Source organism: Pholcus phalangioides, unplaced genomic scaffold, assembly GCF_987345545.1.
Source record: "Pholcus phalangioides strain wild (caught in Gottingen) unplaced genomic scaffold, Ppha-v1.0 ptg000027l_1, whole genome shotgun sequence".
Lineage (NCBI taxonomy): Eukaryota > Metazoa > Arthropoda > Arachnida > Araneae > Pholcidae > Pholcus > Pholcus phalangioides.
In genome coordinates, this window is record NW_028301617.1 from 7,786,779 (window position 1) to 7,800,926 (window position 14,148).

At 37.0% G+C, this 14,148-nt stretch overlaps 1 protein-coding gene across 6 annotated transcripts in view; it reads left to right on the forward strand.

Moving 5' to 3' along the window:
• The window catches only part of LOC149068329 (uncharacterized), a 79,629-nt gene that overhangs the window by 38,954 nt on the left and 26,527 nt on the right, over positions 1–14,148 (forward strand). For 3 of the 6 annotated variants that reach the window (XM_089251830.1, XM_089251831.1, XM_089251832.1), the window contains one exon: positions 4,916–9,133. The exons of 2 other annotated variants lie outside the window; for them this stretch is intronic. In XM_089251830.1, the coding sequence (XP_089107956.1) occupies positions 5,687–8,161 (2,475 nt within the window). In that variant the 5' untranslated portion in view covers positions 4,916–5,686 and the 3' untranslated portion in view covers positions 8,162–9,133. Of the gene's footprint in view, positions 1–1,816; positions 4,109–4,915; positions 9,134–14,148 lie in introns of those variants that run through there. One more of the 6 variants, XR_016195225.1, reaches the window with a different exon arrangement.

Consider the following 14,148-nt stretch of genomic DNA (forward strand, 5'->3'; position numbering starts at 1 on the left):
AGCTGAATTAAGAGTGCCTTTCAAGGCTTGATCATTTTTGTCGCACCGCTGTCATTTTCTGCACACGAGGGCTAATTAGACCGGGACCTACAATTTATCGCCGATTCCGAACGGCAGGCGTGGTTTTTTATACTCATCGAGAGGTTGGTGCGCTAACCTCTCGATGGGGGACACCCTGTGGTAGCAATTTTTTATTTTTTTTTGCTGCGGTCAAGTCGCCGTTTTTTGTTGTACCCCTGTGTCAGGAAAGTTTTTTTGACAAGGACGAACCGGGTATCAAACTCGCGACACCTCTAAACATCCTTTGGTACTATAGGCGAGCATCTTATCGACCGGGCTACCACGCCCCAAAATGGTACTTAGATCAACATTGACTTACGGATTTCAAGGCCTGAAGCCTATCCAAATTTTTTTTCCCATCCTTCCATCTTTGCTCACTGATTTACTAAAAAATATTTCCATTTTAGTTTCTGATTTAATCAAATGCTGTTCACGTGCATCGAGATGACAATAATAATGGCTCGCAAAGCGAGCACCCAGCTATCATTTGCTGATTCAGTAAAAAAAATTCTTTCATTTTTCGTTAATGAACTTTGAAATTCAGTTTCCCCCAAAACTTCGCTTCTCGTGATGCCTTGCTAGCTTTTTTTGCCTCGCAGTAACCAATCACCGGAGTACTAATACTTCCTGTGTTACTAAGAAAGTTGGGATTGTAATTACAGGATGTGTAATTACAAAACGTGAACAAAATTTTTTATGCGTCCTTTTCCAAAATTCCGAGTATTTGTCGCGTTATAGCGCATCAATTCCATCTCTGATTAATTATATTAATGATATAACTTACTATGATAAACTCCTCTATGACAATAATTTTAGGTGGATTTTGAAACCGTTACAACTTTTATTTTTATTTTTCCCCTCAAAATATCCTTCAGTGTATTTTTTTAATTCATGCCACATGTTTCAATTCTTTTGAGGACATCTGATAATATCGGTCGGTGCTGTGCATCGCCTAATCACCAAAAGTGTTCAATATTGCTACTTTTGTGCGATACACCAAATTGTATCACAATAAACCTCTTTACAGCAGCAATACACATATAACTGAATTTCTTTTATCAGATAATCAATTAAAATATTTTGCAGCAAATAAATACTCGGAACATTTTTTGGTGATACTGAAAACGCCAATTTAGAAAAGTTGCCAAAGCATTAAAAATACACTGTAGTTTTTGCTGTAATTTTTCCAATTTTAACTAATTCGCACTTGATTCATAGGGGTCATTCAAGTATTACGTAAGCAGATTTTCAGCCATTTTTTACCCCTTCCCCCCCCCCTTGTCAGCAAAACACTGACCCCCCCGTCAGCAAAATTTCGTCAGCAGCTTAGAACATTTCATATCTTCAAAAAGGGGTGGTTGATGGCCTAAGCAACCTTCAAACCCCCCTCCCCCCCTTGTCATCAAAAGTCAGCAAATCCGAACTCCCCCCCCCCCCCTCGATGCTGACGTAATACTTGAATGACCCTATATTGATTAGAGGCCTGATAACAACTATGATCCAAAACAGATAGATATGCTAGAGAGTGTAGAAGAATTAAAGATAAAACTGATGATTACGCCATTAAAAATTACCATCCTTGAACATATAATGACATGAGGAACAGCACATTGCACCATAAAGTAATATCAACAAATTTTTTACATGGCTACCCATAATTCAGGTATAAGAATAAGAAAATGTATATAAATGTGATATTTACTACATTACATTTCATCAACAATTCTATTTAAGCAAAAAAATATTTTTATTCTAGATAAGAAAGATCGAACATATAGTGTTTGGTGTGAAAGATTGTATTTTGATTTGCACACTCACATTTCTCATGCAAAACTGTATAAAATTGATTTTTGCATTGCTTTAGAAATGTCATCAACAAATTCACCCAAAACGTTGCATTGTGGAGAAAGTGCATATGCATGCAATGTTTGTAGTAAATGTTTTTCAGCCAAATCTTCCTTAACGGATCCACACTAGTGAAAAGCCATATGAGTGTGATAGTTGTGGTAAAAAGTTTTTGTACAGATACAACTTGAATCAACGCAAACTGATCCACACTGGGGACAAACCGTATGAATGTAATGTTTGTGGTAAAAAGTTTCGGAAGAACTCCAACTCGAGTGAACACAAAAAGGACCATACTGGAGAAAAACCATATGATAGTGATGTTTGCGGTAAAATGTTTTCGCACCACTTCACCCTGAGTATACACAAAAGAGTTCATAGTGGAGGAAAACTATACGAGTGTGATGTTTGCAGAAGAAGTGAAGTTTTGTGAAGTTTTTTCCAGGATGCTCTCATTTAAATTGACACAAAAGCATTCACACAGAAGAAAAATCTGATGAATGCTATGTTTGTGGCAAAAAATTTCATGTCATTTCTCACTTGAATCAACACAAGTTCTCCACACTGGAGAAAAACCATATGAGTGTGATGTTTGTGGTAAAATGTTTTCATGATGTTCTTTGAATATACACAAAAGAAGCCATGCTGGAGAAAAGCCATATGGATGTAGTGTATGTGGTAAGATGTTTTCCTCCAACAGTGACTTGAAGGGACACAGTGGAGAAAAACCCTATGAATGTGATGTTCTAAAAAATTTTCAAAAAAATCGACCTTGATTAGCCATAAGAGGGTTAACACTGGAGAAAAACCACATGAATGTGATGTCTGTTTTAAAAAATTTTGTGTAAAATCTACTTTGAATAGACACCGGAGGATCTACACAAATGTGATGTTTCTGATGGAACGTTTTCGGACAAGTCTCACTTATACAGACACAGAAGGGTCCACACTCTGGGAAAAATCATACGAGTGCAGTGTTTGTGGTAAAAAGTTTTCAGATATAGCACTAGCTTGGTAAAACATAGATTGGTCCACGTTGCAGAAAAACCATGAGTCAGATGTTTGTGCTGAACTTTTTCCCGGTTATCATACATGAATGTTCACAAACAGATTTACACTGGAGAAAAACCATATATATTCAATGTTTGTGGTCAAACATTTTCTATCTGCTCTACATTGAGTCAGCACAGACACGGGAAAAACCGTGTGAGGTTTATGGTAAAACTTTTCACTCATATACTACTTTAAATAGACACATAGAAGTTACATCATAGAAAAAACAATTTAAATGCAATATTTGTAGTGAAATGTTTTCTAGCACTGGCATATTGAATTCCAAAATAATTCATACTGAAGGAAACTATATTAGTGTGATTTTTATGGTAAGTAATTTCCATACAACTCTTAGTTGGATGAACACAGAAGGAGCTACACTGGTGAATAAAATAAATGCTGTGCTTGTGGCAGAAAATGTTTGGTGTCTTCTCTCTCTCTCTCCTCGTTGAACAGGCACAAAAAGTGCCACACAAAAGATTGGTGTTTCTTGAAAAACTTTTCTCTGTTGCAAAAATTTGCATCAATTACTGAAGCACGGTATGGACAAAAAAATGTGTGCGAATGAAATGAATTAGGAGCCTCCAATTATGTATTTGCATGAAAAATTTCAAAAATTCATATAATGGTGTGGAAGAATGTCACTTTTTATTTTATACGCACATTCTACTTCTAGTAACATTTTAAAGCCTGGGAAATAGTTCTGAAACTATCAAACTCTAATAAAGACCATCCTGATGAGAAGACCCTACTATTGTATGAAAGATTCCCATTAAAATTCTTAGTGACTAATTGATCTAGAACTGTGTCAGCCACACCTGTCATTAATTTTGTTATTAACAATGTGAAAACATTGGAATCACGAACACATCATTAATTTGCCATTATTCAAGATATTGGTGGCAATTTCTCTGTAATACGTATCAGAATATTGAATTTGCAGTTGTGTAGTGGTGGTGTTTTTTAATCTCCTAATCAGATTGTATTTTGAATAAAGTAATGTGTTCGTAATTGTCCGTCAATAATCAATTAAAGCTGTTTGTCTCTCATTGCGAGGCCGCTTGTCAGAGTCATACTTCTTCCTTCAACCTTACTAACCTCCTTAGTCTAGGGTAGCGTTTTTCTACCTTTTGTACCCTTCGGCACACTCAAATTCAGATTTTAAAGATCACACATTTAGTTATTAATAATGACTAATCATGAATGAACTATTGTAATTAATTAATTATTAGAGTATTAATCACAAAGCAATTTATTGCTATTTATAATAGAAAGTAATTGAAATTTTTCTGAAGCAAGATTTAATTGGATCTGAACTTGACAAATTTGTAGAATATTTCTTTTCAAACTAACTGCGGAGCCAAGAAGGTATGCCAAGAATAACTGTGGAGCAGTTAGTTTGTTATACCTTCTTGGCATTTTAGTCGTAGTGGGATTGTTGACTGTTATTGTTGTGCGTAGTAGTTTGTGGAAATCTGCAATAGTTTTGCATTGCTGAAACAAATACCATATATATAAATTTGATTTTTCTGAGACAAAGATCCAAAAAAGTTTGATCCCCATTTATTTTAGATTTCTTTGGGGGTACCCACATGTAGGATTATAGAAAACTATTAGTCAATGACGCAGAATAAATGGCTTCCATCTTATTACCGTACTACAATTTCATTATTTAAAAAAAAAAAACTAAACAATATTCACTGGGGCCAAGTTAGTTATATGACGTCACTAACAACAAATAGCAATACTCTGACGACGTCAAACATGACAATAGAATTATGAACTGAAGCAACGCCGAAATATTTGTGGGTGTTTTTTTTAATTTTTTGTTCGCTTTTTTTTCACGTGTTTTTTTTTGTCTTCGTTAGCCTCAAGCAAAGTCATTGATTTAATTATTGCATGAACCATGTAGATGAAATCTTACCACTATTTTAACGTCATTATTTCCCATTACCAGGTACTTGAAAAGCCTTGTCAGATGCATCGATTTCTTGAAGAAAATACATGGAATAGATAAACAAAGAAACAGGAATAGCACATACTGTGATAGTTTCTCCAGCAATAGCCGATTGCTTTTAGAATATAGCAGTAGAATATTTCATCCTTCCGGATACCTCATAATATTTTGTCACAGTATATGTGGATGACTTGTCTTTAATGTAAATATGAAAAAATATAGAATGGATGATATCTAGTTTATGACAACATGAATTTCATCATAAGGAGGTGGTGAAAGAATTATCTGCTGAAGGACAAATCATAAATATAGTACATACTGTAATTTTATTTCTAGTTTGATCCTTACCGATGAAAGACAAAATGAGAGGTATGGTCTATGCTATCAGAGGATCTTACAGCATATCATTAAGAGAAAAGATAGTCAAATGATGAATGCATCAAAAAATTTTCTTCCTTGATCATACAACGGCATAGAAGGGACAACACGTTGTAGAAATAGCATCGTGAACGTGGTATTGCAGTTTCTGCAGTGATTTTCTATAATTGCATTCATCATAATAAAAATACTTATAAGTGCAATACTTGCAATAACAGATCTCATCATCAACTCTATTGAAGCTCTGTACAGTACCCTTTCATTCTAGAGAAGAACAATCGAATGTGTGTAGTGGAAAATTCACATATCTTTCACATTTTAATTTGCACACTCTCATTCTTTTATGAAAAGCCTTATCAGATGGGTATATGCATTGCTTCAGATTTGTGACCAATGAATTCACCTGGAAGAAAGATGCATTGTGGAGAAAATACATATGAATGTGATGTTTGCGATAAAAGCTTTTTGAATAACTCTTCCTTGAGTAAACACAAATTGATTCACACTGGAGAAAAACCATACGAGTGCAAAGCTTGTGAGAAACAGTTTTCGGAATTTGGTCACCTTAATGAACATAAAAAATGTCATACTGGAGAAAAATCATATGAGTGCAATATATGTGGTAAAACTTTTTTGCACAACTCTAAATTGATTAGACACATTAGTGTCCACACTGGAGAAAAACCATACAACTGTGATGTTTGTGGTAGAAATTTTTCTGACATCTCTAACTTACACAGACACAAAAGAGGTCACACTGGAAAAAAACTATATGAGTGTGAGGTTTGTCGTAAACGTTTTTCTCTGTTATCACACTTGAACGGACACAAGCAGGTCCACACTGGAGAAAAACCATATGAATGTGATGTTTGTGAGAAACAGTTTTCGGAATTTGGTCTCTATAATGAACATAAAAAGTGCCATATTGGAGAAAAATCATATGAATGTGATGTGTGCGGCAAAATGTTTTTGCACAGCTCGAAATTGATTAGACATAGGAGTGTGCACACTGGAGAAAAACCATATGACTGTGATATTTGTGGTAGACATTTCTCGGACAACTCTAATTTATACAGACACAAAAAGACTCATACTGGAAAAAAACCACATGAATGTGGCGTTTGTGGTAAGAGGTTCAGGCAAATCTCTATCTTAAAAGGACATAAAACTGTCCACACTGCTGAGAAACCATATGAATACAATGTTTGCGGTAAAAATTTTCGGACCATTTACAACTTGAATAAGCACAGAAAAGGTCACACTGGAGATAAATCATATGAATGTGATGTTTGTGGTAAAATGTTTTCATTTAACTCTACTTTGAGTAGACACATGAGGGTACATACTGGAAAGAAACCATACGAATGTGATGTTTGTGGTAGAAGTTTTTCAGAGAGCGCTAACTTGGTCAGACATACATTAATCCACACTGGAGAAAAACCACATGAGTGTGAGGTTTGTCGTAAATGTTTTTCTCTATTATCACACTTGAATGCACACAAGCGGGTCCACACTGGAGAAAAAACATATGAATGTGAGGTTTGTGAGAAACAGTTTTCGGAATTTGGTCTCTTTAATGAACATAAAAAGTGCCATATTGGAGAAAAATCATATGAATGCAATATATGCGGTAAACTTTTTTTGCACAACTCTAAATTGATTAGACACATTAGTGTCCACACTGGAGAAAAACCATACAACTGTGATGTTTGTGGTAGAAATTTTTCTGACATCTCTAACTTACACAGACACAAAAGGGCTCACACTGGAAAAAAACTATATGACTGTGAGGTTTGTCATAAACGTTTTTCTCTATTATCACACTTGAATGGACACAAGCAGGTCCACACTGGAGAAAAACCATATGAATGTGAGGTTTGTGAGAAACAGTTTTTGGAATTTGGTCTCTTTAATGAACATAAAAAGTGTCATATTGGAGAAAAATCATATGAATGTGATGTGTGTGGCAAAATTTTTTTGCACAACTCGAAATTGGTTAGACATAGGAGTGTCCACACTGGAGAAAAACCATACGACTGTGATATTTGTGGTAGACATTTCTCGGACAACTCTAATTTATACAGACACAAAAGGACTCATACTGGAGAAAAACCACATGAATGTGACGTTTGTGGTAAGAGGTTCAGGCAAATCTCTATCTTAAAAGGACATAAAACTGCCCACACTGCTGACAAACCACATGAATGCAATGTTTGCGGCAAAAAGTTTCGGACCAACTCCAACTTGAATGAGCACAGAAAAGGCCACACTGGAGATAAATCATATGAATGTGATGTTTGTGGTAAAATGTTTTCATTTAACTCTACTTTGAGCAGACACGGGAGGGTCCATACTGGAGAGAAACCATACGAATGTGATGTTTGTGGTAGAAGTTTTTCAGAAAGCGCTAACTTGGTCAGACATAGATTGGTTCACACTGGAGAAAAACCATATGAGTGTTATGTTTGTGGTAGAAAGTTTTCAGATAACACTAGCTTGGTCAGACATAGATTGGTTCACACTGGAGAAAAACCATATGAATGTGAGGTTTGTTGTAAACGTTTTTCTCTGTTATCACACTTGAATGGACACAAGCGGGTCCACACTGGAGAAAAACCATATGAATGCAATGTGTGCAGTCAAACATTTTCACTCGGCTCTGCATTGATTCAACACAGACGGGTCCACACTGGTGAGAAACCATATGAGTGTGAGGTTTGTGATAAAAACTTTATACACATCTCTGCTCTGAAGAGACATAAACGAAGTCACACTGGAGAAAAACCGTATGAGTGTGATGCTTGTGACAGAAAATTTTCACAGTCCTCTTCCTTGAACAAACACAAAAAGTGCCACACGAGAGTGTGATTTTTTTCCAGTTTTGTCTGTTGCAATGATTTATTGAAACACGTTTTTGACAAAAAAAATTTGGAAAAATAAAAAATAATGTGTGAAAACGAAATAGGAATTAGTAGAGAAATTCCGAAATTCATAGTGATGTGAAAGAATGTCTTTTTATTATACAAACATTCTTGTAGCTCTGAGAACATTTTCAAGCTTGAGAAATAGTTCTGAAGCCAGGGCTGCAACTGGGGGGGAGCAGGTGGGTCTGGTGCCCCGGGCGCTTGACCAGAATGGACACCGAATTCATCCTCCTTTAACTGCTTCTTCTTCTACATGCAAGGGACGCCAATACTCCAACTTGCCCCGGGTGGCAAGTATGTATATAGTTGCGGCCCTGTCTGAAGCTACCAAACTCTTATATAGACCATCCTGATATAGTGCCATCTTAAGGTATGGGTTCAACCGGGTACCTCAAGAGAAAAGGGGCCCTCTCACAAAAATGAGATCTGGTTGAGATTTTCGAGAATTTGCCTGGTAGACACTCAGAAAAATCATTTGGCCCAGGGCCCATGATGCTCTTAAGACGGTCCTGTGCCCCTTGTGCAGCCTTATTTTATGTGTCCCTTATTAGAAACAGACGCGGATCTAGGACGATATGACGAGAGGCGAATTCTATAAGTTTGTTTAATCATCCTGTATTTTACTGGACAGACAAATTTTTCCGTATTATTCGGTTCATGGGAGGATCGGTCGTTCCCATCACCCCCTATAGACGCGCCTGAGCCATGATTGGCGGTTATCTTACGCGCTTCGTAATCGCACACTTTGACATTTTGTCTGCTGAGCTTTTTGTCGTGGTATGCCGAGTATCTTCAGAAAATGGATGAAAACTATGAAAGACGATTAATTCTAGAATCAATGAAAAAATAATTTCGGAATTAACTGAAAAATATTTTGGATTTAATGAAAGAATTCTAGAACAAATTGATGAAAATTCAGAATGTCTGAAAGAAATAATTTTTCAGAAGTTAAAAATCTTATCCTAATTTACAATAATGTTTTGGTCTTGAAAATATTTTTTCCTTTTTTTGTTACACATGATATTTCCCCAATCACAATGTTAAATTATTTTAAGTGGATACTGTTAATTAGTTTGTATTGGTTAAAAAGTTGAATTAAAAACTTCACAGATTAAGTTAACATTGAATACTTATGAAATATAAAACCTCAAGAGTGATTTAATAAAGCAAACACAGTGAAAAACACTTTATTAGATATTCTGTGCACGTGGCACATACTTTTATTTCACAAATAATCATCCGTTCAAAATTCAACTCAAAAATTTTCAAAAGTCAAACAAACATCAAATTGTTTATTCAATAGTTTCGATGATATATGATGAAAATAATTGATGTATAAACACGATGTAAATAAGATGCAAATAAACATGATGTATAAACACTACGCTGGGAATACGATGCATAAACATGAGGGGAATAAATATGATGTATGAAACAATGCTGCGAATAAATAAATGCTTGAAATATGGTTTCATGTTCCATATTATGGCTCCATATTTTTTGGTTGTTGCAAAATTACAGCTGCTGCCATCAGTAGTCATAGAGACTACTTCCACACCAGTCTCTTGAACAGATTTCAAACATTCATTCATCAGGTTGGCCATCTGATACCACTTTTGCATTGCCGAAGGGTGTGACAAGCATTTTTTTAATGTCTTCCTCATGAAGTTATAAGCCTTGCTTAAATAAAACTAATGTTAAGGCAAAGGCTCCAAACTCTTGTGGATATTTTTCCATTTTTGAGCTTTCTGCTGCTGGACCAGGCAATGAAAACTATAACAAAGGTTAAACGACTATCAGAAAAAACAAGTACCTAATAAAGAAGCGGTTTATTTTCAACAAGAAGCAGATGTTTATTTTCAACATTTCAGGAATTGGTTCTGAAAATTTTTATATGGCACTGAACTATGTTTATACGACATATACAGTTGTATATGTTGTATGCAATCAAATAGCAAAATGCCACAAGTCAATTTTCCCAAAAAATTGATTTGTTCATATTCTGGAGTCTCGTTCATCAAAATTTTGGAAGGTGACAAAATTTTGTCTATCTTTCGGTTTGTGAGGAACCAACGAAGGCAAATTGCAATAAGTCAAAAAGCCACAGTATCACATTTTTACAAAATATTGTTTACAAATTTGCCCTCGTAAAATTTTGAAAAAGTGACATTTTGCCGCCTGAGCACAGAAATGAGAATATTGAAAAAAAATTTAACGTGGACATACATAAAATATAAATGATAAACAAAAAAATTAATTGCACATATACCTTCAATACTAGTATAAATTTCTATATTTATTTCAGCAATTTTTAATTGTCTCTCTTTTCATTCATTTTTGCAGTCTTGCACGAATAATTACCATGTTTTACAAAGTCTGTAAAAATAATATTCAGGAAAAAAATTTAATGTACGAACTTTTGAGATTTGGATTTCTTTCCATTTCATTAGGCTAATAATTTTTTTTTTTTTTTCAATCTAAAACTTTACTTTTTTGACATTTTCAAGAAAAGTCTACACACAATCAAGATGTGTTCTGGCATTTGTGCATTACTCACAACTGAGCTAAAAAACTACTGACATGACCATACATGCCACAAAAGATTTGCAAGCACTGTTGACCAAGTTGATTGTCATTGGTTAGTTTATTTACAAAACTAGAGAAGGAAAGTAGGAAATAAAAAAAAAATGTCTTCAATATATGCAGTACCTAAATTCTTCACTCTGATAATGAATTTAATTCATTTCAAACCAAAAACTTCAGCTTAAAGGAAGAAAACTTCAACTCAAGCAGATATTTGAGTCATCAGAGTTCAACTTATAGAAAATTGACTGTAGGTCTATATAGAATAACTTCATGAAAAATGCAACCATACCTCTAACATACACTGCTGGCCACCGTAAATGCAACACCCTGAAGGAAGCATGCAAATAATATGAAATTTACAACATGCATTAGCGGAGGTGAGATATGCAAATGATTAGAATTTCAGCGCAGACTGTGGCGGCACTTCAAAGCGCTATTTAAGGCTTGGAGATTTCGACGATTTGAAGTACGGCAATTGTGTTTTTCTTGTGGTTTTTTCAAAAAAAACGATCAATTATGCCTCGTAGAAAACAGCGATCATCTTTTGATCAAGTATCCGAGTTCGACAGAGGAAGGATAGTGGCCTACCGAGATTGTGGATTATCTTTCCGGGAAATCGGTAGTCGTGTTGGACGAAACCAAACAACTGTAATGTGGATATGTGATCGTTGGATGCAGGAGGGTACGACGGACCTAAGTGTTCGATCGCATCCACCTCAGTGCACCACTTCACGTGATGACAGGCGTATTGTGCGTATGGCAGTGACGGATCGCTCAGCCACATCACGAACCATAGCACAGCACATTCAGTCTGTACCGCATCATCCAGTGTCTGCGCGTACCATTCGACGCCGTTTACAGCAGAGTGGTCTGTCCGCAAGACGTCCATTGCTTCGTCTACCCTTGACGCAGAACCACAGACGTCTCCGCCGCCAATGGTGCGATGAAAGAAGGATGTGGACGGCACAATGGAATGAAATTGTTTTTACTGACGAGTCACGCTTCTGTCTGCAACACCACGATGGTCGGATTCGAGTCTGGAGACACCGTGGAGAGAGGATGCTGAACAGCTGCGTTATGCACCGCCACACTGGTCCTGCACCGGGTATTATGGTATGGGGCGGTATTGGATATCACTCTCGCACTCCTCTCGTACGCATTGCCGGTACTTTAAAAAGCCAGCGCTGCATCTCCGAGGTGTTGGAGCCAGTTGTCCTTCCTTACCTTCAGGGCTTGCCCACAGCCATATTTCAACAGGATAATGCGCGACCACACGTGGCACGCATTGTCCAAAGGTTCTTCGTCAATCGCCAGATTGAATTGCTTCCCTGGCCAGCTCGCTCTCCGGATCTGTCGCCGATAGAAAACATGTGGTCCATGGTTGCTCAACGATTGACCCAGATTACATTCCCAGCTGCCACACCAGATCAACTTTGGCAACGCGTGGAAGCTGCTTGGTCTGCTGTACCCCCAAGAACACATCTAAAAAGTCTCTTTGAATCAATGCCGAGGCGTGTGGCAGCGGTGATCTCCAACAATGGCGGCTACTCTGGCTACTGATTTTGGCAGGAACCACACTTCACAGAAGTCTATAAATTTAATCATTTAATGCTTGGTCAACATGTTATCTACAAAATAAATATTGTTGCTCTCTTGTCTTTCTTGGTGTTGCAATTTGGGTGGCCAGCAGTGTATTAGAAGCAGCATCAGAAATTGAAGACTTTTTCCTCATGATTTCCAGCATTTCTTGAAGAGAACTGACTTTTATCTCGACTGCCTTTCTTCTTTTTTTTTCTGCCCAATATTGTAATTTAGCTGCTATTAGCTTATCCTGCGTTTAGCTATTTTCAAAGTTTCAGTAGCTTATGGGCAGGGGACTTCATACCATCAGAACCAAAATCTCCAAGGTAGTATTTCTTTGTTTTTGGCAACTGCAAAATAAATGACAAGCATCAGTTTCACGTCAATCAACATGAAAACATAAAACAAAGTTTTGTGTTAAGAAAAACGTTCATGAGTTTTTACATCTGCTTTTTGAGATATTTTTCTTACGACAGACTAGAATCAAATAAAAAAACAGTTTAAGCTGGATTACAACATTGAAGGACCGGACACACCCCGCTTCCCATCTCAGAGAGATATCGAAGCTTTCCCGGGGGATGGGTGTATCCGGAAATTTATTAATTTATGTGAAAATAACAATGATATACATATATACAATAAATAATCTGGAATAAATAATCGTACAAATTGTGATCATATAGCATCATCCATAGATAATCAGTCCGTAATCGTAATAGTCCTTATATAAATAATCAAAGAATAATTTTTGTCTTGTATGTGATAGAATCTGGAAGTGAGTTTATCCAATCTAGAATATAACAATCTCGGCAATCAAGCTGTAATAAGATATAAATTGACGTCTATATGTCCGGCATCTCCATTTCATTCACACCCGCCGGAAAAGGATGAAACAGTTGACACTTGTCTTCTTGGGCGTAAATTGTATCGATTATTAGATGTCGGTGAAACAACCGATGCATGTCTTCTTGGCCGTAAATTATACTTTTTAATAGGTAACCGTGTTACCTCTCTTGTTGGCTCGTAAGACGGGTCCTCCGAGCGCGAATTGCGTCCCCTTGATCCCGCAGCTCGTGTCTTATTGTGGAGTAGATGTAGGTTGCGGTCCAGGAATCGAATTAATCTCTGCAAACGTTGAAAGTTCAGAGGGCTATCTAGAATTCTCATTTTCCAAGCAAGCATTCTGGACTCTGGCAGTTGGCCAAAGTGGAAGTCTCTCGTCTGGGGACACGTGGTTATATAGTGCCATAGGGAACCATTTGAACCGCAGATGCATACACTGTTACTAGAACGTTTAAAACGCAGAAGATACACCGGAAAAGGGCCATGCTCGGTGATAGCGATTGTTTTCTCTCTAGGCCATACGTTCAAACGCCATTGAACTCGTCGTTGTATCTTGTATGCGTCCTTTGCTGCACATGTATTCCAATTGGTCTGCCACCCCTGCAACACGTCCTCTTTAAGCACCCGATGGACCAAACTCCTTGGCCAAAGTTGGTCGTCTTGAGACGGAAGTTTTGTGGCCTCCTTGGCAAGTTTGTCGGCTATTTCATTGCCAAAGATGCCTGCGTGGGCTTTAACCCAGGCCAATCGGATTCTGGTGTTGGCGCATAAAATTCGGCGAATCTCCCGTACATTATGATGCACAGAACGTGGGTTTTTGATTGATAACAGGCCCGAAGCGCTGTCTGAGAGGATCAGAACTGGTTTCGATAAGGCGTGTGCCCTTGAAACGGCATTCAGAATCGCATATATTTCAGCTTG